Source organism: Suillus paluster (assembly GCF_016628075.1).
Source record: "Suillus paluster strain FC165 chromosome Unknown EDB91scaffold_6, whole genome shotgun sequence".
Taxonomy (NCBI): Eukaryota; Fungi; Basidiomycota; class Agaricomycetes; order Boletales; family Suillaceae; genus Suillus; species Suillus paluster.
Genome location: NW_024537566.1, coordinates 642,294 through 667,084, shown reverse-complemented (window position 1 = coordinate 667,084; position 24,791 = coordinate 642,294). Strand labels below are relative to the sequence as shown.

Here is a 24,791-nt window from a genome sequence, read left to right as displayed (position 1 = left end):
CCCAACATCGATGTGCTTCATGAAAGTCCTAACAGCCCAAATGACAGCCTTTAATGGCGCTGCAGTCATGATAATCAATGCATCAAAAGCCCTCTGGGGATCAGAGGTAGAGCGAGGTAGGGCTAAATAAGTAAGACTAGTCTCAGTCTCTGGAATAGAACTCTGCATTGACAAAATGTGTACCTAAATAAGTAAGACTAGTCTCAGTCTCTGGAATAGAACTCTGCATTGACGAAATGTGTACCTAAATAAGTAAGACTACTACGTTTCGTTAGCTTTGGTTAACATAACTGTAAGGTATAGAAACTCACGTCTCAGTCTCTGGAATAGAACTGAGACGCTCGTCTGCGGGTACATGTTATGATCAACATTTCACCTAATGGCAAAAGGTATCACACAACCACTAGGACTCGTCAAGGATGAGAGAATCAGATAGATTGAGAGGTAAACGTCTGAGTCTACACTGGGTAGGAACAAAGAGGTTAAGTCTAAAGAGAAACTACGCTAACTACCCTACCTATATACATAACATTGAGTCGGAGATATCTGAGTCTGTAAATAATCAGGCAATGAGAAAGAATTGTACGATACTGTGCATGACGTAGTATGACGTCGTGATATATAAGCAATGATGTCAGAGACGGAGATTAAGTGATGGGAAGACATATGGTTCTAGCCCTGGGCGTAGGGGATCCGATCGGAGATGTGATTGGTGAAATGTGAAGGGGTGAAGGGGTGACATGGTGATGCTGTGATAATGTGAAGGGTAGTGGTGTTACGTGACCGGTTCGGGTATGGGATGTAGCCAAAGGAAAACTGAGAAATGAAAAATGATTCGTGACATTACCCCCTCTTTAAGGTGAGCGTCCTCGCGAACATAGGATGGTCGAATATTTTTTTGTCTCCATTCCAAGAAACCAGGAGTTTGTAAGACTGGAATGATTGCGCTTGCAATTCGACGCGATTTGGGTGCATCGGGATTTGCCGCGTAAAACTCGCTGACTAATCTTGGAGAGTTTTTTAGGTTTTCTTCGTTTTCCCATGTTGCTTCTTCTAATGGATATCCTTTCCACTTTGATAAGAATTGCAACCGGTTTCGCCGTACTCTGCTGGCTATTACTGCTTCTAATTCGTATTCTTGCATTCCTTCCACTGATTTCAGGGGGTGGACGTTCTGGTGCAGTGCGAGTTGTTAATGACGAGGTTTTATGAGCGGTGAGTAGTTCTACATGGAAAACCGGGTGGATTTGATAGGATTCCGGTAATTTCAACTTGTAGTTCAATTCGCCTACTCGTTCGAGTATTTCGAATGGACCAAGGCTGGCGATCCAACAACTTCTGACTCGGTCGTCGTTGCCTGATGTTTCTAGGCGTCTAGCCAAACCTTTTGTCCTACTTCGAAAATTGGTGCGTCTTTTACTCCTCGATCATAGAAGCGTTTCATCCGATCATTGGCGATTTCTAGCATTGCCTTCGCTTCATCTTGTGCCTCCTTCATTTCTGCTACTCTTTGATCGGCTAATGGAACTGGTGTTGGAGGAATTAGGGGAGATGATGAATTCGGGATTATAGCCGTAGAGGCATTTGAAAGGGGAGTGTCCATTTACAGTAATGGAGTTGTTATGCGTGAATTCTGCAATGGGAAGCCATGATGCCCAATCATTCTGACGGTAAGACGTAAACGCTCGAAGGTATTGTTCCACTTCTTGGTTTACTCGTTCTGTCTGTCCGTCTGTCTGTGGGTGATATGCAGTCGACATAAACCATTTGGTCCCTAGTCTTTTTGAGACTTCTTGCATGAATTTGGATACGAATTGTGTTCCACGATCGGAAATCACCTTCTTTCGGTGTTCCGTGCAACTTCCATACGTATTTAAGAAACAAGTCCGCAATTCCCTTTCGAAGTAACGTCCTTGGTGGTTGGTGCGAGATGGGCTTTGCTTGGTGAAGCGATCGACTACTATGAGGATACTGTCTTTGCCTTCTGATTTAGGGAGATCGGTAATCAGGTCACAGCTAATTGTTTGCCATGGACCTTCGGGAATTTCATTAGGCTTCAAGGGACCATGGGGTTTAGATGGTAACACCTTCGTTTGTTTGCATCTGTTGCATCCATCTACGTAGTCATTGACCCACTTCTGCATCTGCGGCCACCAATAGTTACGAGAAACGAGTTCGAGAGTTTTAGCACGTCCCATATGTCCTGCTGCGGGTGAATCGTGAAAGATTTCTAGCACCGAGCGGCGAATGTCTTTGTTATTGGGTACGTAAACCAATCCTCTGAAAAGAATGAGTCCATCTTCTGTATTCCACTCTTCTAGTCCTTTTCGCAGTTGTACTGGGGCCTTCTTAAGGGTTTCGATAGCATTTTCGGACTTCTGGATCTAGATCTGTGCAGTTTCTGATTTGTTTAAGCAACATGTTGCTCTCCTTGTATCAGAACTTGACCTCTTTTTGCGGCTTTGATTTGGAAAAACTCGGGTTTCAAAAGCACGCGATCCGAATTGTCGTTTTCTACCCCCCCTCTGTGGTCTGGCCTCCTGGACAGAGCGTCGGCAGTGTCGTTGACCTTCCCCGGTTTATGGATGCAGTGTGAATTCATACTCTGCAAGGAACAAAGACCACCTCGCTTGTCTGCGAGTTAACTTCTGACTTGTCATGAAGTATTCAAGGTTTTTGTGGTCCGTCCATATCTCTACCGGTTCTGGTGCACCTTGCACATAATGCCTCCACTCTTCCAGAGCGCGAATAATAGCTAATAGTTCCTTGTCGTGAATATCATAGTTTCGCTCTGCGTCTTGCATAGATTTACTGAAAAAGGCAACAGGGTGCCATAGTCCATCGTCTTCCTTTTGAGACAATACGCCACCCGTAGCATAGTCAGATGCATCTGTTTCGATTCTTTTCTTTTTTGTGGCATCTGGCATTGCTAATACTGGTGCGGATGTGAAATTGTCTTTAAGGGTTTGGAAAGCCCTTTCCTGTTTGTCCGTCCATTCCCATGGTACATCCTTCCTGATGAGGTCATTCATGGGTTTGGCAATGTTCGAGAATCCGAGAATAAAACGACGATAAAAGTTCGCGAATCCCCATGAATCGTTGGATGTCCTTGACACAGGTAGGAGTGGGCCATTCTTGTACTCCTTTAACCTTAACTGGATCCATAGAGACGTGTCCATCTTTAACGATCAAACCGAGGAATTCTACTTCTTTCTTCTCAAAGGAACACTTCTCGGGTTTGAGATAAAGATCATTGTCCTGAAGTCTTTTCAATACTTCGCGTACCACCTTCCGATGTTCCTCTATAGTTCCATTGGTGAAGACCAGGATGTCGTCGATATAGACTACAACGACTTTTCCTTCTTTGAGATCTTGGAAAATCTGGTCCATCATGGTTTGGAAAGTGGCAGGAGAGTTCGTCATTCCGAAATACATAACTACTGGTTCATGGTGTCCGAAAGGAGTTTTGAAGGCTGCCTTCCATTCATCTCCTTTTCGCATTCTAATATTATTGTATCCCCATCGAAACGTCCATTTTCGAAAAGAGGCTTGCACCGGTAAGAGAATCGATGAGATCTTGCGATCGGGGAAGAGGGTATGCATTTCGGACGGTTTTCTCATTCAACCTCCGATAGTCCATGACGGGTCTAAGTTTTCCGTCTTTTTTGGCAACAAAGAAGAAAGGAGCTGCTACTGGAGATTCTGAATCTCGCAGTCTTCCTAATTCATATTCTTGTTTGAGCCACTTCTCACATGCATCGTGTTCTGCGGGCAAAAGGGGATATGCTTTCGAATTCGGAGGAAGGTCATTAGGATCCTTGAAGTCTACCTTGTGATCCCACTTCTTAGGTTCAGGGAATCTAGTAGATTCTTCTTCAGAGAAGACCTTGAGATAATCATGGAGCCATTCCTGGGACCATCTCTTCTACTGGACTTCTTTTCCTTCTTCTTTTCCTCTTGTTGAGCTAACTCCGAAGCGACTGAGCTTTTGTACTTGATCCACATGTTTCATGGTGAATCTTCATCTTCAATCTCCTCTATTTCTACTTTCTTAGGAGCACTCGAATCTGGAAGCTGTACTTTGGCTGCAGGAATCGAAGTTTCCATGGTGACTTCATCGTCATCTTCTTCCATGGGTAATAAAGCAGATAATGTGTCCTTCTGCTTTTTTGCCTTGGTCCTTTTCTTCTTGACCTTGGCATCCTTGCATTTGACTGGGCAGCGGTTCAACGTCATTTTTCCCGCATTCCAATCTATGTTTGGATTATGATATTGTAGCCAATCTACTCCAATGATAACATCATCGGTTCCTAGATCTGTGATTAGAAAGGCTACTTCTTCCTCATGATCTCCTATCGTGAGGGTCAAATCTGCGTAGCTTTTGATTGGTCCGGCAGAGTTTTTAGTTCCATCGATATTCCAAACGGGCAGTGCTCGCAGTAACTGCTTGGTTTTGACTTCGTTCTTGTCTACGAACTTCTGGCTTAGAAATAAGTTCGTTGCTCCGCAGTCTACTAGAGCTTCCAATTCTGCTTTTTTGTTTTTTCCTTTCAACGTGATTGGCAAGTAAAAATGATCTCGTTTATTTCCAGAACAAACTTCTGACACTTCCATAAACATGATTGCCGAGTCACTAAGGATAGAAAAACGATTGTTCTGGTCTAAGTTCGCAGTCAACTTCGACCTATCTAAAAACCCCGTTTCTTCAGGGCTTCATCTGAAGAGGTCAGGAAAATCCTCTCGTTCACGATGCGTTGGATATCTTCCAGCGTGATGGGCTTTGCCGCTGGTTTCTCTTCTTCTTCCTTGACCGCTTTGATAGCAGGTCCTTTGCCTTTGGTATCCATCGGCTGTCCAGTGCAATTACGAGCCATGTGCCCGGGTTTTCCACAACGATAACACTTGAAAGTGTCTCCCGATTTGCCTTGAGGTTGGGGTCCACCTCGTGTCTTTGATGCGTCTACATCCATTGCATCTCCACCTTGAGAAACTGGTTTGAGAGGGCCTCTTTCAACCCATGGGCGACGTGGTGGTTGCCAGGTCTTCTTTTTCTCATCGTCCAGTTCCTCAAAGTTCGTTCCGATGATAAGAGCATGCGAAATCATTCCTTCTAGGGTGCTCTTGTCCCTAGGGTTTACATGAGCCAACTGATCCCTGATCCATTGGGATAATGCGAGACAGAATTTGTGTATGAGTTCGTAGTCTGAGAAGCGACAGTGGGCGATCTTCTGTCTGAAGAGAGAGACGAATTCCACGATGCTGCGGTTTCCTTGCTGGAGATGATCTATCTCCCTAGCAATCTTCTCTTCCTTGTTGATGACGCCCCACATGGCTTGCATGTCGTTCTTCAACTGGTCATACGACCCGAGTCGTCCACTTAAGGAAGTCTTGGATACGCTTTCTCCCCATTTCGCTGCAGAGCCCTTGCAGAAAGAAATAAGACAGGAACTCTTCTGGAGCTCAGAGGCGGTGGGATAGGAGGTGAGGTAGAGGTCGAGTTGAGAGAGGAATGTGTCAATGTCGATGGAGTTCTTGTCTCCCATGAACTCTGTAGGTTTGGCCATCTTGAGATCAGAGCTCGAAACTCCAGAGGTAAATGCCTGTGTTGTTGGCGTTGTCGTACGAAAGGCTTGCAAAGCCGTGATTGTTTGCTCTGCTGCCCTCAGCCTCTCTGCTAGCTCGTTCTTCTCTGTCTCTACCCTGTTCAGGTTCTCGGCTAAGAGTGTGAGATGGTCTTTCATCTTGTTGTACCGGTTTTGGTTGAGCTCTCTTTCTTGGGCGGTTATGTGGAATATTGCGTCCGAAATGCTCTGGTGGGTGATGGTAGTCCCCTCTGGGCCTAAGATGCCTTCCGCTACCACAGAGCCTGGCCTCGACGGGGTCGGTGTGGAGCTTTCTGCAGATACCAATGGCCCTGCTCCTTGTGTCTGCCATCCTTGAATTGGTGCGTGGTGCGGGGCGGGGGATTGGATTGTTCTCCACTCTTGCTCGGACATGAAGGAAGGGACAGTTGTTTTCCCGACAGGTATCGTTGTCGTGGATTTGTAAGGCACGGTCTCTGACGAGACGGGATCTCCAAGGGGGAGCTATGATGACTATAGGTGCGAATACAGTGCGTGTAGCGGTTCGTCAACCTAAGTAGAACTCGAGAGGAGTTCGGGAGTGACGCGGTGAAGTTTGGGTCTTCTTAATACCCACAACCTCCTAAGGTAATGTAACTAGGGTTGTAAGACCCACGAGTGCCGTTCTTTATAGTACGAAAGAAAAGTAGGTAGTGTGCAGTCGGTAGGGTTTTGGACCTAACTGCAGGTGTGCGGAAACAGGACCTAAGTGTCACTGCTCCTTATAGACTGGTGGCTCGCGTAGGGCAAGGGCCTGGTCTACTTCTACAAAAGACTAACGTAAAAGAAAATGGTATAGTGCGCGTCTGGGAAAGATGATTTGAAAAATGTAATCCGCGAGAGTACTCTCAGCAGAATAGCACGGGTGAAGTTTATCGAGGACAAGGCGTCCAAGACAAAGTTTGAGTCGGAGTGGTAAGATAGACTTAACCTAATGTTATGATCAATGTTTCACCTAATGGCAAAAGGTATCACACAACCACTAGGACTCGTCAAGGATGAGAGAATCAGATAGATTGAGAGGTAAACGTCTGAGTCTACACTGGGTAGGAACAAAGAGGTTAAGTCTAAAGAGAAACTACGCTAACTACCCTACCTATATACATAACATTGAGTCGGAGATATCTGAGTCTGTAAATAATCAGCCAATGAGAAAGAATTGTACGATACTGTGCATGATGTAGTATGACGTCGTGATATATAAGCAATGATGTCAGAGACGGAGATTAAGTGATAGGAAGACATATGGTTCTAGCCCTGGGCATAGGGGATCTGATCGGAGATGTGATTGGTGAAATGTGAAGGGGTGAAGGGGTGACATGGTGATGCTGTGATAATGTGAAGGGTAGTGGTGTTACGTGACCGGTTCGGGTATGGGATGTAGCCGAAGGAAAACCGAGAAATGAAAAATGATTCGTGTTGGGAATTCGTGACAGTACACTAAACTTTATACTGTAGGTTATTCTCTTATCTGGAATATTAGAATGAAACAAAGATTATCACTAGGTTCGGGGCCAACGTCACTCATCCTTCGTTCCTGGTCCGTGCCTCTGCGCTCGGACCTTCTACTCGTCATCCTGTGCCTGCTCTTCGGTGGTCTCGGATTCCAACAAGCCCCACTGTTCGACACCTAGCATAGCTCAAGCGATCTCATCCTTCAGTACCCGGTCTCGATGATCGGCCGATTCGTAGTGTTCTACTGCTGCACTTCTGTTATCGTGGCAGCCGCATGCTTACCAGCGTGTTTTGGATCATCAGCAAAACCCTAACCCTATGTGTAGCGAAGTCCCCCCATGTACAGTGCTGTATATGGGGGGACCTTAACTTAGGGTTTTGCTGATGATGGGTTTCGATTGAGGTAAGTTACGAGTCGCCTTTAGTTCAATTTCATAACGATTTCACAGAGCATTCGTGATTCTTACAGATATCTCAGTGTGCGAGAACATCTGCCGTGCGGCGCCGACCTTGTGGGGCTCCAGACTGCGAGCCGTGCGAAGCATTTAGGTGTGTTTTGATATGGGGTGCTGTTGGAGGATTTTTTTTGTGTACTACCTCATTGCTCAAGATGACACTGCTCCCCCCCCCCCCACTGCCGACGGTGTTTTTTTTTTCAATCTCTATTTATTATCTGCTGTGGCTCGACCCTGTGCCAAATGGTCAGATTCATCCGTGGTCGTAGTTCGTGAAAATGTTGATGCCCTCTAAGGGTATGTCCATTGACAAATGGCAACTGTAGTGCCTCTTGGCATCTGTGTATAGGTCCGAGGCAGATGGAATTTCCATAATATTGCTTTCTATGCTTCTTAAAACGTTCGGTGACCTTGACTTTCTTGAACTAGTAGTACACCACGAAAGCGCTAGGTCTCAGATTCCACCTTTGACTTCTGCACATATGCGCATTCAATCGACATCGACACGTGGACAGTATTTTTGGCATTGCCTACAAGGTGCACTCTCTAGCTCTAAGGGCATATCCATTGACAAAGCGTGAGTCGAGTGCCTCTTTGTATAAGTCCGAGGCAGATGGATTTTTCCATAAAGTTGCCACGGAGGGCCCACATTTCCTATACGTCCGGTGACCTCTTCTCCGTCGCTAGGACTTTCCTGGACTGGTATGCCACGAAAGCGTTAGAACTTAGATCTCATATTTAACCTTTGCCTTCTGCGCATATGCACATTCAACCACCATTAACACATGAACGGTATTTTTGACATTGCCTACAAGGTGAAAAAGGTTCATGCGTTTGCAGTTCATATCTTCTAGATTGTTTGTTTACCGGCCCTGTGACAGGTTCTGCCTGTACTCTCTGCCTGAATTCTGCCGGGCTCGACCATCCTGATAGAACTGCCGAGTACTTGGCGAAATCAAAAACCTAGGACATAAATGCAAACCGTCTTCCTACTGGCAGTATCAGAGCTATTATTCGAGATCCCCATCTCACATCACCTAGCACAAGCCATGCGTTTCTCATTCCCCCTCGCTGTCATTACTGCTTTGACGGCATCTATGTCTGTCAGTGCATGCCAGACTAAAACTGCCTTTTGTGGGGAAGCGAACGGCAAAAAATGCTGCAAAGGTCTTCAATGTGTGTCGACTGTGAGTACGAGTCGTTCGCTTTGCATCCATTATTCAACCCCTAGACTCGCCCTTTGCACCTTTTACTAATAGGAATTCCACCCAATTTACCACTGCCAGTAACCATCTGCCCACGAGCTGAAAATTTAGTGAGTCATGTTTCTGCTTTCGCACTGGTACAGTGGTTGATCGTACGATGTGCAGTTTTTTGCGGAGTTGGTCGATAGTAAGTATGCTTACTTATGTGCAAAGTTTCGTGCTGCCTCGACCAGACTCTTCAATACTATTTGACAACTACCCCCGGGTATTCTGTAGTATTGATGAACGACACTCGTGTCACTCGACTCGTGAACATTTTTGCATTGGAGTGGGGCACCCTTCGGCGAGGGGGCGGAGAGGCAGTTTGCCATGGTTTGCGTAGTTTAGTCAACAGCATAGGGCTGTCGTAGAGCAGCTCATCATCATAGCTAGGCCTCCCCAGAAGCAGGCAGGCTCTTGGTCTGCACTGAGCCATCTCGTGAGGACGTCTCAAAACATGGTATAGATTTGGATGCATGACATATGTAACCTCATTGTCCTCCTACCATTATCATTTTGCCCGGTTGATTATGATTGTGACGCGAGAGGTTCGGCCATTTTATTCGTATTCTCTCGAATTTAAAAGTACATGGTTCGACTACGGAGTATCGATTTTTTGACACAACAATCCATGGCTTGGGGACAATTCAACGCGCAACCTCATCTCCCCAGCTACCTCCCCATGACTGAACGCTGCACGGAGGAACCGCTCCGTCTTAATCTGTCCCGTTCGTCATTAGCTCAGTGGAAGAATAAAACACGAACGGTGAACTCACGAGATGATGGGTTTTGAAGCACTCGCGAGTGGAAGGAGCGCGTTCGATTAGGCAGGCAAGAGCGATGATGGAGTCCACAGAATGTCTTTGGTTTGGCACTGAATCAGTTTTTGGACCCCGCTTGGAGCTTGGACTCCCTGCACGGACCTGCGATTGCCGAGGACCGCTCTATCTCCTACCTCAAAATATGGTCCTTAACGCGTGGTAGGCGGGTAATGGAGTCCATTGATGGAGGTCTGTGATGATCTGTAAAGAGGGGTATTCCGCCAACGAGTCTAATGGCAACATGTAGAGTCAAGACTGACGAGCAAGGTTCACCAACATTGTGATTTGTTCTGGTCAAATAGCTCTATGATCAGGTCAATCGAAGAAGGTCACGATGGGTCAGGCCTTCAGGACTGGATGTGCTGTTTTTGGCATGGGCGTTTGGATGAGATGAGATTAGCTGTGACTCCACGTTTGAAACATAAATAGAAGAGCGTCATCGAATGGCAAATAGGACGGGTAGAGTCGGTTTGTTACACGTTCGCTGGCAGTGTATATTACGCCGTTTAGAAAATAGGATAGATCGATTGGAGTAGACTATTAGTCTTGATCATTGACTACCATGAGCTCACTAAGAAATCACCGTGTCATCATAGCTTCTCTTTTCTTGCCTACTACTGCAGTTCTAGGTGAAAGTAATCCACCAACGCCAGATATACAAGATTTAGGTGGTCGACCACCAGCATTTAAACATGCATCATCAAGGTCTATTGGTAGTGCGACAACACCACTCAAGAGTATAGTAGATGATTTAAAAGTAAGCTTTCTTTTTCATCCTATACACTCTTTCTGATGATCATAGTCTCGTGCTATCACTCCCATCAGTACACCCCCCTCAGAAATCATTAATCCATTTTCTAAATTCGCATCTCTCGCTTCGACCCCTACAGGCAAGGGCTCCATCTCACCTCTTAATTCAATCGTCGACGCGTCCCTCGAAAAGTTCAACCCTGACGTACCCCGTGCTTCCCGTATCCAACGCAGATCATCCTCTAAACCCAGGCTCACCCGCTCCTATTCAAATGGAACTTCCGATCCCTACTACTTTGCTCCAAACAGCCACTGCAACGGTGGTCTCAAGAACGCAGTAGAGAGCGTAAAGGATCGTATGACAAGCAAACTCTGGGTCGGGACCCTCGGTAGCAGCTCGGACGCCTTTACCCCAGAACTCAAAGCCACCGTCGATCGAAAGATGAGGGACTTGCATTCTAGTTTGCCGGTTTGGATTCCTGATGCAGAGTTGGAGAGCTGTTATGATGAGTTTTGTCATCAGGTGCGTCTCCTTCCTCCCTTGCGTTTTCCAGACTAACACTTCATAGGTCCTCTGGCCTTGTCTCCATTATGCAGTCCCTGATGCGCCGAAAACGAAACTCTTCTTCGAGAGTGCGTCTTACAAGCAGTACGTCGCCGTCAACAAGCGATTTGCAGAGGCTATCGAGGGTGTGTGGAAAGAGGGTGATGTCGGTGCGTCTTTCATTCCGGAGCTTGTTTGACATGTTCCTCTTATTTGCTCGACATCACTCAACGCCCATTCCACAGTCTGGATCAATGACTACCACCTCATGCTCCTCCCCCTCCTCCTCCGCCAAAGCACACGCGTACCCGCTCTCGCACGCGCTCCCATCGGGTTCTTCATGCATGTCGCTTTCCCGAGTAGCGAGATCTTTAGGTGGGTTGCTTTCGTGTTTGTTGGGGGTGGGTGTTGAGTCTTTGGATACTGCTTGTGCTGGATGCGAGCACTCTCCGCCACACGCTACCTTCTAAACCCCACTCAATACAATACTAACCCGAACTCTGCAGGTGCCTCAGCGTGCGCGAACCCCTCCTGCGCGGGATGCTCGGCGCGGATCTTGTAGGATTTCAGACTGCTAGTTATGCTCGGCATTTTAGGTGGGTTTCTTCGTCTTCGGTTTCGTTTCGGTTGGGTTTGGTAGATAGGTTGGGTTGTATTCCTACCTTCGTTCCCTTCCGTTTCATCTATGCACACCAACTACGCCCCATCTCATTCTCTCCTCTCCTTTCCTCCTCGCGTTCTCAACTTACGAAACCGATGGAACTGACGCAAACGCACACAGACAAACCGTCTCCCGGATTCTTGCCGTCGAAGCGCTGCCCAAGGGGATACAGGTGAGTTTTTGTTTTGCTTCATCTGTTTTGCGTCCTTTCTTTGGAGCTTGTTTTGAGAAGGATGACGTCTTCCTCCCTCCTTCCCCTCACACACTCCTCACCAACCCAAAACTAACACCCCCCACAGGTGGAATACGGCATCCCAGGTGGCGCCCGCGAAGGCCGCGGACGCTTCGTAGACGTCGGCGTCTTCCCCATGGGCATAGACGTCAACGCCCTCCGTCAACGCAGGCGCGAGCCCGATGTTGGCTATTGGGTGGGGTTGTTGAGGGAGAGGTATAAGGGGATGATGATTGTTGTTGGGAGGGATAAGCTGGATGAGATTCAGGTGCGTTTTTGCTTTTGGGCGTGGGTGGGATATCGAGAGGGAGTTGATTGTGCTTGTGAACTTTGCAGGGCGTTCGTCATAAACTCGAAGCTTTCGAACTCTTCCTCAAGAAATACCCAGAGTATCAAGGAAAGGTATGCCCCTTCCCCATCCCATCCCCATCCCATCCCCATGCCCCCCATGCCCTTCCCATTCCAACCCCCACCAACACTCACCCCCCCAAAAAACAGGTCCTCCTTCTCCAAGTAGCCCTCCAAACAACCGAAAGCAACGAACTAGCAGCAGGCGGCGTCTCAGACGTCGTAGCGCGCATCAACAGCCTCTTCAGCACGCTCACCTACCAACCTGTCGTCTTCCTCCACACCCAAGAGGTCACTTTTAGTCAGTATTTGGCGCTGTTGACTGTGGCGGATGCGTTTTTGGTGACTAGTTTGAGGGAGGGGATGGCTTTGAGGTGAGTTTGGGTTTGGGTGGGGGTTTTGGGTTTGGGGGTGTGGGGTTGGTTGGACCGACGCTGATTTTGGGTTGTGCAGGACACACGAGTTTGTTGAATGTCAAGATGGGAGACATAGGCCTTTGATTTTGAGCGAAGTTCGTCCCCTCTCCCTCCCCTCCACTCTTTACTAACACACGCCCCAGTTCACAGGCTCATACAGCTACAGCGGATTCCGATCATGTATCGCTGTGAACCCTTATGATACGCATGGGACTGCCAAGGCTATTCATCAGGTGCGTTTGCGTTTCTTGCTGTTATTGTGTTGTATCGTGTGTTTGCTGTGTTGTGTTTCTTGCCTTTGTTGTGTTGCGTGTTCGGTTTGGTATGGGATGGAATACTGATTGATTACTTGGTGTGGGTGGTAGGCTTTGACTATGAGTGATGAAGAGGCGTTGTCTAGGTGGGAGGTGAGTTGCTTCTTTGGTTTTTTTTTGGATGGGCGCTGATCATGCTTTTGACACGCTCTTTATCCATTGAATACGCGCCCATCTCCACTCATACTCGGTGATCATTAAATATGCGCCCATCACTTTAAACGCACCCCCATCACAAACACGTCGATCATTAAACATGCGCTCGTATCTTCTTAAACGTTCATCCTCGCGTACCTCAAACACAAACCCACACCTTCTTAAACGCTCATCCTCGCGCACCTTAAACACACGCCCATCACCTTAAAACACGCGATTCCAACCCAAACAGGACCTCCACAACCACGTTGTAACCCAAACAGCCCAAACCTTCGTAACCTCCTTCCTCACCCGCTGCCTCCACGCCAACACCGAACACACCACCCAAACAGACCTCACCTCCGTCCCCTACCTCAACACCACCCTCCTCCTCCCCCGCTACAAACACTCCCCTCGCCGTCTCCTCCTCTTCGATTTCGAAGGCACGCTCTGGCGTCGCGACATGAGCCGTACCGAACTCCTTGCTCCTTTCACTCCCCCTGAAGGAGCGCTTGAGATATTGAATAAGTTTAGTGGGAATAAGAGGAATGAGGTTTGGTTGTTGAGTGGGTTACCTGTGAAGAGCCTTGAGAAGGTTGCTGCGAAGGTGCCGGGGGTGGGGATCGTGGCCGAGAATGGGTGTTTTGTGAGGATTCCGGTTAATGGGGGCAAGGGGGGAGTTTGGATTAGTATGGTTGCGAATTTGAATTTGACTTGGAAGGGGCTTTGTGTGGAGATTTTGAATTATGTGCGTCCGTTTTGTTTTTGTTTGTGTTTGTGTTTTTGGGTGATGGGCTGATTTGATTTGGTAGTTCACGGAAAGGACGCCGGGTTCGTTCGTAGAAGAACGCGAAGCGTCTGTTGTATGGAGGTTCTGGACTGGTCCGACGGATGATTGTTCGGATAGGCAGTGGGCGAGACGTCAGGCTGCTGAAGCGCAGAACCATATCTTTGACAGGCACGTGCCTATCTGCCCGACAAATTCTCATCACAACTAACGAATTCCTTCACCCCCAGCCTCGGCGAACGCTACGGACTCCGCATAATCCCAGGCTCAAACTCCTTCCTAGTCCTCCCAAACAACATCTCCCGCTCCACAGCTGTAGGCGCAATCCTCCACCCAGGCGGCCCAGCCTACTCCCCTCGCTCCTCATCAACATCCATACCCGACCTCCCCTCAGGCATGCACATGGGTGGGGGGGTAGGAGGGGAAGCAGGGTTCGTTTTTGCTGTTGGGGGAGACGAGAAATTGTTGAGGAGGTTGAATGAATTGGATAATGCGGAGACGGTTTCGACGAGTGGGAAGGGGACTGATGCGAAGTGGAAATTAGATGCTGGGGGTGTGGCGGATGTGTTGTGGATGTTTGCGAATTGTCCGTAGGGGGTGGGGTGGGCTTTTGAATGGCGTTGGGGATCTTTGAATGACGGGTTTGTGAATTTTAAGTGTGAGTCTGTGGTAATGCTGCTGCTTTAGAGATCGTGCGTCGGTCATGTTGTACCTATCAATGTCTTTGTGTTTGCGATCATTCTAATGTTTACAATTGTAGAGTTTAAATACACGGTCGGCTGTTCGTATACAGGAGAATTGTGCGAGCCCTTGGGTTTGCATATGCGTTTATTCTGTGGTAGACACTTGTTTTAGTATCGTCGTCGTTTCAATTACGGACCATGCTCCCATGTTCGCGTTACAAAACATGACTCACATAGCTCGCAATCCGGGATCCGACAAGGTCCGAGATGATATGACCGCGCAGGCTGAGGTAGATGCAGTATAACATCCAGCTAGTGGGGTGGGGACACAACTGGACACAAATGCCCACCTTAACATCTGGATTCTGCAGGACTATGTACTCTGAAAAACGACACGATGAACCCATTCGGGGAGCACATGCAAGAGCGGGATTCTGCATATGCACTATCGAGGAGAAGCAGTAAGAGCTCAAGGTAATAGGCATTAATCCAGACTGCAGCTGCCTATGTCGATGCGAATTTCGATCGGGTCCAAGAGCACGCACTACTCCGCACAGTGTGAATGTGCGCATCATGCGAGAGTGTCGAGGACAGGGGGACGATGAGGTTACGTATGTCATGTGTCCAGATTTATATCGTGTTTGAGATGTTCCTTGATTTATTCGCGTTCATTAAGTGGCTCAAAAGCATACTGGTGTCCTGCCGGTGCAAAATGACGAAGTTCGAGTGTCCTCGACACCAGTCTCTTCATCCTTCTGATCGATCTTCAAGGACATGTATGTATGTACAAGTATTCGATGTCGTCGCGGCCTGTTCATGCCAAATCGTTCGCAAGTGGAGTAAGATGAGTGTCATTCATCAATGCCACAGAATTCACGCGGGAGGTTTTCTAATGTTATCCAAGAGTCTAGTCGACCCAGCAGGAAACTTTGTGCAAAAGTAAGCATACTATCGACCAACTCCGCAAAAAAACTGCATATCGTGCGATCAAGCACTGTACCAACGCGGAAGCACACACATGACTCACTCTGCCAACATGTTTAGTCTTCCGAGCTCGTTACCCGCAGTTATATTGCGCCACTGGACCATTGATGCCCTCGTAATGACCCTATTAGTACAAGGTGCAAAGGGTGAGTCATGGGGTTGAATCCCGGATGCAAAGCGAACGAGTCGTACTCACACTCTGTAGACAATGAGAAGGTTGGCAGCATGATTCGTCGCCCCAGCCCGAGCACACAGCGTTTTCTTTCTTGCATGATGCACTGACAGATATAGATGTTGTCAAAGTAGTAACAATAGCGAGCAGGAATGAGAAACGCATGACTTGTGCTAGGTGGTATGGGGTGGGGATCTCAAATAATAGCTCTGATACTGGCAGTAGGAAGACGGCTTGTTTTTATGTCCTAGGTTTTTGATTTCGCCAAGTACTCGGTAGTTCTATCAGGATGGTTTAGCCTGACGGATTTCAGGCAGAAAGTACAGGCAGAACCTATGACAGGGTCGGCGGACGGTCAGTCTAGGACAAGTGGGCTGCAAACGTATGAACTTCAAACACCTCGTAAGGAGCTCACCTTGTAGGAAATATTGGGAATACCGTTTGCATCTCAATGACTATTGAATGTGCAGTCATGCAGAAGGCAAAATTGGGATCTGAGACCTGGCGCTTTCGTGGTGTACTAGTCCAGGAAAGTGGAGTTCACCTGCGGACATGTCAAGAAGCATAGGCCCTCCCTGGGAGCAATATTATGGAAAATTCCATTTGCCTCGGACCTATACACATAGATGTCAAGAAGCACCTAGGAGCACTCGAGTCGCCTTTTGTCAATGCAGATACCCTTAGAGCTGGGTAGAGGGCATCAATATTTGCGCGAGCTACGACCACGGATGAATTTGACCATTTGGTACACTAATGACGATTGAATGTGCATGCGTGCAGAAGGCAAAGGTGGAATCTGAGACCTAGCGCTTTCGTGGCGTACAAGTAGACGTCACCGGATGTGTCGTTAGCAGTGGTCAGCCAAAACTCAGTATTCTCGAGCTAGAATACTGTAGTATTTCACTCGATTCGGCGCCACCTGTGACGTGTGACACACTACACCATTTCGTCAAGTGCAGAAATTTTCGGCAAAAGTTAATTTCGACCATGTTAATTTTGACTGCCAGATCATGAACTCCGCAGCTCTAAGCACATCTTCTATTGCCACCCATGTAGCAAGTAAAGTAGAGATGGGCCCGAGCAATATCCGAGTTGTGAATGAGCAACAATTTTGCAACTGTCCGAGTCTGATCAACTTCAAGTTGCACATTTGTTGGAATCCGAACCGTCCGAACCGTCCGAGACGTCCTCCAATGGAGAGACGACTCGCGGATAGAGGAGTATGCGAGCTTAAGTAAAAGGAGTACGAGTGCGCTACGTCTTGACGTCGGCTCGACTCTACTATGTCTCATTTCTATGCTATGATATATTTTTCGTTTCTATCCTACGTACTATAAAGCTACGAGTCCCACATGTACGCATCTCAGTCCTTTGTACGAGACTGAGATGTGAGTACCGTTGTCTTATTCCCGATGAACGTTACACTTACAACCCATAGTTGTTATTTCTACTAGGTACACGATTCGTCAATCGAGAGTCCTTTGTACGAGACCGAGATTTGTTATTTCTACTAGCCCGTTCTCCTCGCCTGCGCTCGCCTTAGTTCATAAGGGAGGGATAAGTTGGATGAGATTCAGGTGCATTTTTGGTTTTGGGAGTGGGGTGTGGGTGGGATACGGAGAGGGAGCTGATTGTACTTGTCAACTTTACAGGGCGTCCGTCATAAGCTCGAAGCTTTCGAACACTTCCTCAAGAAATACCCAGAGTATCAAGGAAAGGTACGCCCCTTCCCCATCCCATGCCCCCCATGCCCTCTCCCTTCCAATCCCTACCAACACTCACCCCCCCAAAAAAAAACAGGTCTTCCTTTACGTAGCCCTCCAAACAACCGAAAGCAATGAACTAGCAGCAGGCGGTGTCTCAGATGTCGTAGCGCGCATCAACAGCCTGTTCAGCACGCTCACTTACCAACCCGTCGTCTTCCTCCACATCCAAGAGGTCACTTTTAGGCAGTATCTTGTGTTGTTGACTGGCGGATGAATTTTTGGTGACTAGTTTGAGGGAGGGGATGGCTTTGAGGTGAGTTTGGGTTGGTTGGACTGACTTAACAGTTGCAATGACAGGACACACGAGTTTGTTGAATGTCAAGATGGGAGACGTAGACCTTTAATTTTGAGCAAGGTTCGTTCCCCCTCTATCCCCCTCCCTCTTCCCTTACTGATACCAACACACACCAGTTCACAGGCTCATACAGCTACAGCGGATTCCGATCATGCATAGTTGTGAACCATTATGATATGCGTGGAACTGCCAAGGCTATTCATCAACTGCGTTTGCGTTTCTTGCTTTTATTATGTTGTGTCGTGTGTTTGCTGTGTTGTGTTTCCTCTTTTTGCTGTGTTGCCTGTTTGGTTTGCTATGGGATGGGAACGCTGATTGACCACCCGGGGTGGGTGGTAGGTTTTGACTATGAGTGATGAAGAGGCATTGTCTAGGTGGGAGGTGAGTTACTTCTTTGGTTTTTTTTTTGGATGGGTGCTGATCATGCTTTGTAGAGTTTAAATACACGGTCGGCTGTTCATATGTAGGAGAATTCGTGCGAGCCCTTGGGTTTGCATATGCGTTTACTCTGTGGTAGACACTTGTTTTAGTCTCCTCGTCGTTTCAATTACGGAGTAGAGCTCAAGGTAGATCCAGACTGCAGCTGCCCATGTCGATGCCAATTTGGATTGAGTCCAAGAGCACCCACTACTCCGATCAGTGTGAATGTGCGCATCACGCCAGAGTGTCGAGGCCAGGAGGACAATGAGGTTACATATGTCATGTGTCCAGATTTATATCGTGTTTGAGATGTTCCTCGATTTATTTGCGTTCATCGAGTGGCTCAAAAGCATACTGGTGTCCTGCCAGTGCAGAATGATGAAGTTCAAGTGTCCTCAATACTAGCCCCTTCATCCTTCTGATCGATCTTCAAGGACATGATATATGTACAAGTACTTCGATGCCGTCGCGGCCTGTTCATGCAAAAATGTTCGCATGTTGAGTAAGATGAATGTCATTCATCAATGCCACAGAATTCACGTGGGAGGTTTTCTAATGCTATCCAAGAGTCTAGTCCTGTTATGTAGTTGTGAGCACTCGAGTGCCTGGAAGAATAAGAACCCAACCATGGTATCTTCATCCCTGTCAATCTTGCTGAGCAGCTCAGCAGGCTCATCATCAAATACTTCAGGATTCATCCAGTATTTCGTCTGCAGCGCCTTTAAGTTATGCTTATCTACCTTGATTTCCGAGGCTTTTTTACGGTCTTGTCCTCAACGAGATTTTAAAACTGTTAAGTAGAGGTAAGTCAAACACACATTGAGCAACAACACAGAATCACTTACTTCAATAGGTCTCTTTTTTGGTTGGGCGGTGTTGACGACCACTTGCAGTGCATCCGGCTGTGGATACCATCTGTGCACATAGGTCATCTTGGGCCTGCCAGATTGTGTTTTGGGAACCCCTTCGAGAGGCGAGTTTTCCTGCCATGATTCTGGGTAGCCTGCAGCCAAATAAAAACAGGAAAATGTGCCTTTAAATACCCTTGCCATGGTGTCCGATCAACAGACTGCTTTGAGTTTTGTTGATTTCAAAGTTAGAGTTTCCATCTGACCAAGCAATATCAATGCAACAGCATAAAAAGAGTGAGAAAATAATAGAAAATGATATACTTTTAACACCTACAGCAGATACTACCAATCTCAATGCCCAAATAGTAAGTGGCTGGCATGTCTGAGACTCGTCACACATTAACTAACGCAGCAGTTTGGTCTTCTCGCCATTCAGCAAACCAAAAGAAAGCAAACTTGAAGTCAGCCCACAGTGGGTTGCTCCGAGAACTGCCATGACCCATGCTGACCATCCAGTAGGCTTGTACCTCCTCCAAGTTGACCCTTCCATGTGGTCATGGCTCCAGGACGGGCTAGGGAAGGTCCACGTCCTCCCAGTCCTCCCGAGTTCCATTATCCATTGCAACCGTTTCATCAGACACCAGGACCCATCAATACTTCTCAAACTTACCTGCGAACCCTTGTCCTAGAACGTTGGGATGCAGAGATTAGGCATTGTGATGAGGCATGCAAAGTGCAGCTCTCTGACCGCATCCAAGGGCCTGTGACTCACCAATCATATGTCCGAGAGTTGATAGTTAGGCTCTGGAACACGGAGAAGCAGCGGCGCCAAGAAGCACGCAAAGTTCAACTATTGGAACTCCTACTTGCAGCTCATGGTATTACTACCCTAGTTTAGTCAGTTAGTTATGTCAGTGGTCAGTTGGGATGAAAGGAGGTGCACGGGTATGAGATGAATGGTAACCAAGGCTGAAAGGCCGAAAAAAAACAAGCACAAGCAAAACAAGCAAAAGAAAAGCCATGTGAGGCGTGAACTAGCCATGCGAGGCGGAAAAGCGTAAACTCTACATTTGCAAAGGAAAGATAAAAGAAAACCGAGCAAAAGAAAGGCCATGCGAGGTGGCGAGGCGCGAGGGTATGAAACAAATGGTAACCAAGGCAAACAAAACAAGCAAACCGAGCAAAAGAAAAGCGTTGCAAGGCGTGAACAGCGAGCAAACCGACCGAGTAAAAGAAAAGCCATGTAAGGCATGAACTAGCCATGTGAGGCAGTGATGCGTGAACTCTACAGGTAGCGAGGTGTGAGGGTATGAGATGAAAGGTAACCAAGGCAAAAAAAAACAAGCAAACCGAGCAAAAGAAAAGCCTTGCCAGGCATGAACTAGCCATGCGAGGCGGCGAGGCGTGTCTAGGTGTGAACTCTACAGGTAGCGAGGTGTGAGGATATGAGATGAATGGTAGTACACAAGCCAAAGAAAAGCCAAACCGAGCAAAAGACAAGTGAACCCGAGTAAAAGAAAAGCCATGTAAAGTATGAACTTGGGGCCAAATTGACAAGACAAGAGTTGCAAAGGGAGAAATCGCAAGACGAGAGAAATCGTCATCAACAGAGTTGACGAGAGGTACGGTCAAAAGAACGTGGTCAAAAGGAAGCATCATGAACTGCATCTGTGATCGAACACTACAAAAGAAAGGTGAGTAATGGGTCAAAGGGCATGAAAGGTGGCACACCATTATGAACTGTGTCCGTGATTGCAATTCTGTTGGAAGTTTCGGCATTGGTCACTACGTGCTGAAAAAAAGGGTATTAGGAAGTGAATGGTTGAAGTTGGCGACAACAAACCAGTGATGCCTCAATGTATGTTTTGTGGGAAGGTAACAACTACGGCCGAGGGACTCAAGAGACACATCGTGGGGCGTCCTGAATGCCGAAGGGAGTGGATGTTAATGATTGAAGAGGCTGATGCAGAGAACTTGGACGTACCAGATGTCGACTTCTCCCATGAAGGCCATGTTCACCTGCACTCGTCTCCAGATATGGACTACAACCCTACAATCAGCAAAATTTGTCGGGTCACTGTCAAAGAAGTCGATGATGAGGATGCATCATCACTCACCAATAATGGCCAGTACTTCAAACCTCAGCCAGGCATGGGCTGGGCACTGCGTGAAGGGGAGACCATGTTTGAAAGGTATAGAAGAGAGCAACAGGAAGAGGGCGAAGATCCATGGGCACCCTTTGAGAATGTGTGAGTGTTTGATCAGCATTGCAAAGCATATACTAAATAGACGACTCACCAGCGAAGAGTGGGGTCTAGCCCAATGGCTTGTCAAGAACCTCGGTCAAACACAGACCAATGAATTTCTGAAACTACCCATAGTACGTTCCAAGCATTAGTCAAATTTAGAACTCACTGTTAATACTGTTACCAGACTCAAATGCGCTCGAAGCTTCCATTTCACAATAACCACTCGTTCTTGCAAAGGGTAGATGAACTTCCGCATGGTCCAGCGTGGAGTTGTAAGAAGGTCACTGTGCACGGTAATCGTCAGGATGAGAACAGAGAGTTGTTGCAAGAAGAGGTTGAACTATGGAGTCGCAATCCAGTTGAATGTGTGAAGGAGCTGATCGAGAACCCTTCTTTCAAGGTGGATATGGCCTACACCCCTGCTAGAGCTTATTCAGACCATGCAGGGGAGCATAGAATTATTGACAAGATGTGGACGGTGGACTGGTGGGGCGAGAAACAGGTAAGATTATGCCAAAGAGAGCAATAAGGAATGGACTGACCGAACCGGCGACCTCTCACACAGAAAGCTTTGCCCGATGGAGCCACAATAGCTCCAATTATTCTAGCATCCGACAAAACATCGTTGTCCCAATTCCGAGGGGATAAGTCGGCTTGGCCGGTCTATATGTCTATTGGCAACATTGCCAAAGTGAAAAGGCGTCAGGCATCAGCACGAGTGACTGTGCTCATTGGGTACTTACCTGCGGGTAAGCTTGACTGCTTTACTGCTGATGCACACTCCCTGGCCGGATATAGACTTTTCCATCATTGCATGGGTCTGCTCCTCCAGCCTCTCATCACTGCTGGAAATGATGGTGTGGATATGGTCTGCGCAGACTCGTGGATCCGGCATGTCTATCTGATTCTGGCTGTGTACGTCGCGGATTTTCCAGAGCAGTGTTTGGTTGCTTGTTGTAAGGAAAACTGTTGTCCAAAGTGCCTCATGGCAGCGAATGAGCGAGGGGAGGTACTGGACTCAGTGATGCATGATCCTGAGTCCACAAAAGATATCTTGCAAAGGCGCAAGAACGGTCAGCACCCACCGGAATTCGAGGAGAAAGGGCTACGTGCCGTCTATAAACCATTCTGGGCTGATATGCCTCACACCGACATTTTCCTGGGTTTCACACCCGATCTTTTGCACCAAATTCATAAAGGTGTCTTCAAGGATCACCTCGTTAAGTGGTGTCTCAAAATTATCGGGGAGGAAGAGATGGACACACATTTCAAGGCAATCCCAGATTATCCTGGACTTCAGCACTTCAAAAAAGGTATATCAACTGTGAAGCAATGGACAGGAAGTGAGCATAAAGAAATGCAGCGAGTTTTTATAGGCTTACTCGCTGGAGCAGTGCCTAGGTATGTGTGTGACGTGTCTTGAAGATGGCAAAGTTTGTCACTAATTTATGCCTGACAGTCGGGTCTTGGTGGTGGCACATTCAATTCTTGATTTCTCGTATTACGTGCAGCTGCAAACTCACACAGCTGAGTCGCTGGAAGCCCTACAGACTGCCTTAGCAGGATTTCACACTAATAAAGACGTACTCAAGGAACTCACGATACGTGAACATTTCAACATACCCAAATTACACCAACTCACCCATTACGTCCAGTCAATCTCATTATTTGGTGCAGCTGATGGCTTTAACACAGAACTTCCTGAGTGCCTGCATATAGACTTTGTGAAGGACGCTTACCATGCTAGCAATAAACAAGATTATGAGGAACAGATGGTTTTGTGGCTTCAACACCAGGAAGCTGTCTTCCTACGCAGTGCATACCTTGATTGGTTATTGCAACAGCCTGCAGGTTGCACAGTGGACTCATACTTGGATTTGGATTTGGATTTGGATTTGGACTTGAGGTCAGAAGAAGCAGAGGCTGCTATTGCTCGCGCAACACCCGCAGATCAGTTTCAAGTGACCCATGTCCTTGCCAAGACCCCAGTGCATCCACACCAATCTGTTCCAAATATTGTAGGTGCACATGGTGCGACTGATTTTCTTCCTGCTCTCCAATCTTTCCTTCGCACAAATCTCCCACACAACACCCTAGTATCAGGCATTCAGGACTGTTTTGACATTTTTCGTCAAGTCATCATTGTGACACCACCTGCTTTTCAAGTCAGCGACGCACCAATGTCCAGGCGCATTAGAGCAACGCCAGAGAGACTTGCATCGGGACAGAAGCCTGGTTGTCCAGCTCAATTTGATATGGCGTTGATATTGAATGGTCCTCGCACTCCACACTTGCATACTCTAGATGGTAAGTTTGATTTGGTTTCGGTTTCACATCAATCTGATCATAGTCTGCTGTAGGTGTGCGAGTGGCTCAAGTTCGCGCTATATTCTCACTCCCTCGTCAGTTTGGCGAATACTCAAGACCCCTCGCTTACATAGAGTGGTTCACACCTTTCAGAGCACCAGATCCTTCATCTCGAATGTGACAAGTGTCACGCTCGACCCGCCAATTCCACCGCAATGCGGCGGTGATTCATGTCAACAATATTGTGCGGCCGTGCCATCTGATACCGAAGATGGGACAGTCAGTGGACCCGAGGTTGATAAGTGGGAATGCGTATGAAGCAGCTAATGATTTTTATTTTAATGATTTCATCAACGGTGAGATGTTTTGTGTGTCTGTGACAAGTATTTAGAAGCCAGTATGTTATTGTATATTTAGTAGACCTGCAAATGCTGGATGGGTGCGCCTGTAGTAACCTGTAGCACGGTGGTAACTCCTGTAGTATCCTGTAGCTACCTGTAGCACAGTCATAACTCCTGTAGCTGTATGTAGCGTGGCTTTAGGCTATATAGCGCTATATACTTATATGTAGCCTAAAGGGTGCCTACATAGCGCTACGGTGCCTACATATGCCTATATAGTTGTCACCGTGCCTACGACGATATTGGTTGTTTCCTGATGTACCCGCAGCTAAATTGCGGCACTGGACCATCGACATCATTCTATTAGTACAAGGTGCAAAGGGTGAGTCATGAATTTGAATCCCGGATGCAAAGCGAACGAGTCGTACTCACACGCTGTACACAAGTAAAAGGATCGCAGCATGATTTGTCGCGCGTGCCCGAGCACTTGGCGTTTTTTTTCTTGCATAAGGCACTGACAGACATAGATGTCGTCAAAGCAGTAACAATAGTGAGGAGGAATGAGAAACGCATGGCTTGTGCTAGGTGATATGAGATAGGGATCTCAAATAATAGCTCTGATATCGGCAGTAGGAAGACGGGTTGCTTTTATGTCCTACAATTTTGATTTCGCCAAGTACTCGGTAGTTCTATCAGGATGGTTTAGCCTGACGGATTTCAGGCAGAAAGTACAGGCAGAACCTGTGACAGGGTCGGCGGATAAACAGTCTAGTAGAACAAGTGGGTTGCAAATGTATGAACTCCAAACATCTCGTAAGGAGTTCCCCTTGTGGGCAATGTTGGGAATACCGTCTGCATCTCAATGACGATTGAATGTGCAGTCATGCAGAAGGCAAAGGTGAAATATGAGACCTAGCGCTTTTGTGGTGTACAAGTCGAC

General features: G+C 47.3%; 4 protein-coding genes across 4 annotated transcripts; 3 read left to right on the top strand and 1 right to left on the bottom strand.

Moving 5' to 3' along the window:
* The first annotated feature begins 10,077 nt into the window (after nt 1-10,077).
* On the top strand, nt 10,078-14,706 carry EDB91DRAFT_1107834 (glycosyltransferase family 20 protein). The gene is made up of 15 exons (XM_041317527.1): nt 10,078-10,353; nt 10,399-10,869; nt 10,916-11,060; nt 11,136-11,265; nt 11,397-11,486; nt 11,672-11,723; nt 11,851-12,051; nt 12,120-12,185; nt 12,282-12,505; nt 12,585-12,642; nt 12,691-12,780; nt 12,913-12,954; nt 13,250-13,744; nt 13,809-13,954; nt 14,014-14,706. Exons 1-15 carry the CDS (start codon nt 10,159-10,161, stop codon nt 14,375-14,377), a joined length of 2,769 nt encoding a protein of 922 aa, XP_041181818.1. The 5' UTR covers nt 10,078-10,158; the 3' UTR covers nt 14,378-14,706.
* A 4,602-nt stretch (nt 14,707-19,308) lies between these two features.
* On the top strand, nt 19,309-19,852 carry EDB91DRAFT_1078527 (uncharacterized protein; the record flags this gene model as incomplete). Its single annotated transcript, XM_041315029.1, has 3 exons — nt 19,309-19,319; nt 19,391-19,535; nt 19,592-19,852. 3 exons carry the CDS (start codon nt 19,309-19,311, stop codon nt 19,850-19,852), a joined length of 417 nt encoding a protein of 138 aa, XP_041181817.1.
* Nucleotides 19,853-20,802: 950 nt separating this feature from the next.
* Nucleotides 20,803-23,691, top strand: EDB91DRAFT_1244081 (uncharacterized protein; the record flags this gene model as incomplete). Its single annotated transcript, XM_041322373.1, has 7 exons — nt 20,803-21,203; nt 21,256-21,334; nt 21,388-21,705; nt 21,769-21,938; nt 22,002-22,604; nt 22,663-23,510; nt 23,564-23,691. 7 exons carry the CDS (start codon nt 20,803-20,805, stop codon nt 23,689-23,691), a joined length of 2,547 nt encoding a protein of 848 aa, XP_041181816.1.
* Nucleotides 23,692-23,984: 293 nt separating this feature from the next.
* Nucleotides 23,985-24,479, bottom strand: EDB91DRAFT_1107819 (uncharacterized protein). Its single transcript, XM_041317526.1, has 3 exons — nt 24,375-24,479; nt 24,284-24,352; nt 23,985-24,211 (listed from the first exon to the last, which is right to left on the bottom strand). Exons 1-3 carry the CDS (start codon nt 24,422-24,424, stop codon nt 24,094-24,096), a joined length of 237 nt encoding a protein of 78 aa, XP_041181815.1. The 5' UTR covers nt 24,425-24,479; the 3' UTR covers nt 23,985-24,093.
* Nucleotides 24,480-24,791: the final 312 nt, after the last annotated feature.

Bases quoted from the DNA above. Each gene is read 5' to 3' on its own strand.
- EDB91DRAFT_1107834 (XM_041317527.1), top strand. From the start codon at position 10,159: ATGAGCTCACTAAGAAATCACCGTGTCATCATAGCTTCTCTTTTCTTG. The intron at 11,061-11,135 runs GTGCGTCTTTCA...CCCATTCCACAG, and splicing joins GTGGAAAGAGGGTGATGTCG to TCTGGATCAATGACTACCAC. The intron at 13,745-13,808 runs GTGCGTCCGTTT...TTGATTTGGTAG, and splicing joins GTGTGGAGATTTTGAATTAT to TTCACGGAAAGGACGCCGGG.
- EDB91DRAFT_1107819 (XM_041317526.1), bottom strand. From the start codon at position 24,424: ATGCGTTTCTCATTCCTCCTCACTATTGTTACTGCTTTGACGACATCT. The intron at 24,212-24,283 runs GTGAGTACGACT...TTGTACTAATAG, and splicing joins CTTTTACTTGTGTACAGCGT to AATGATGTCGATGGTCCAGT.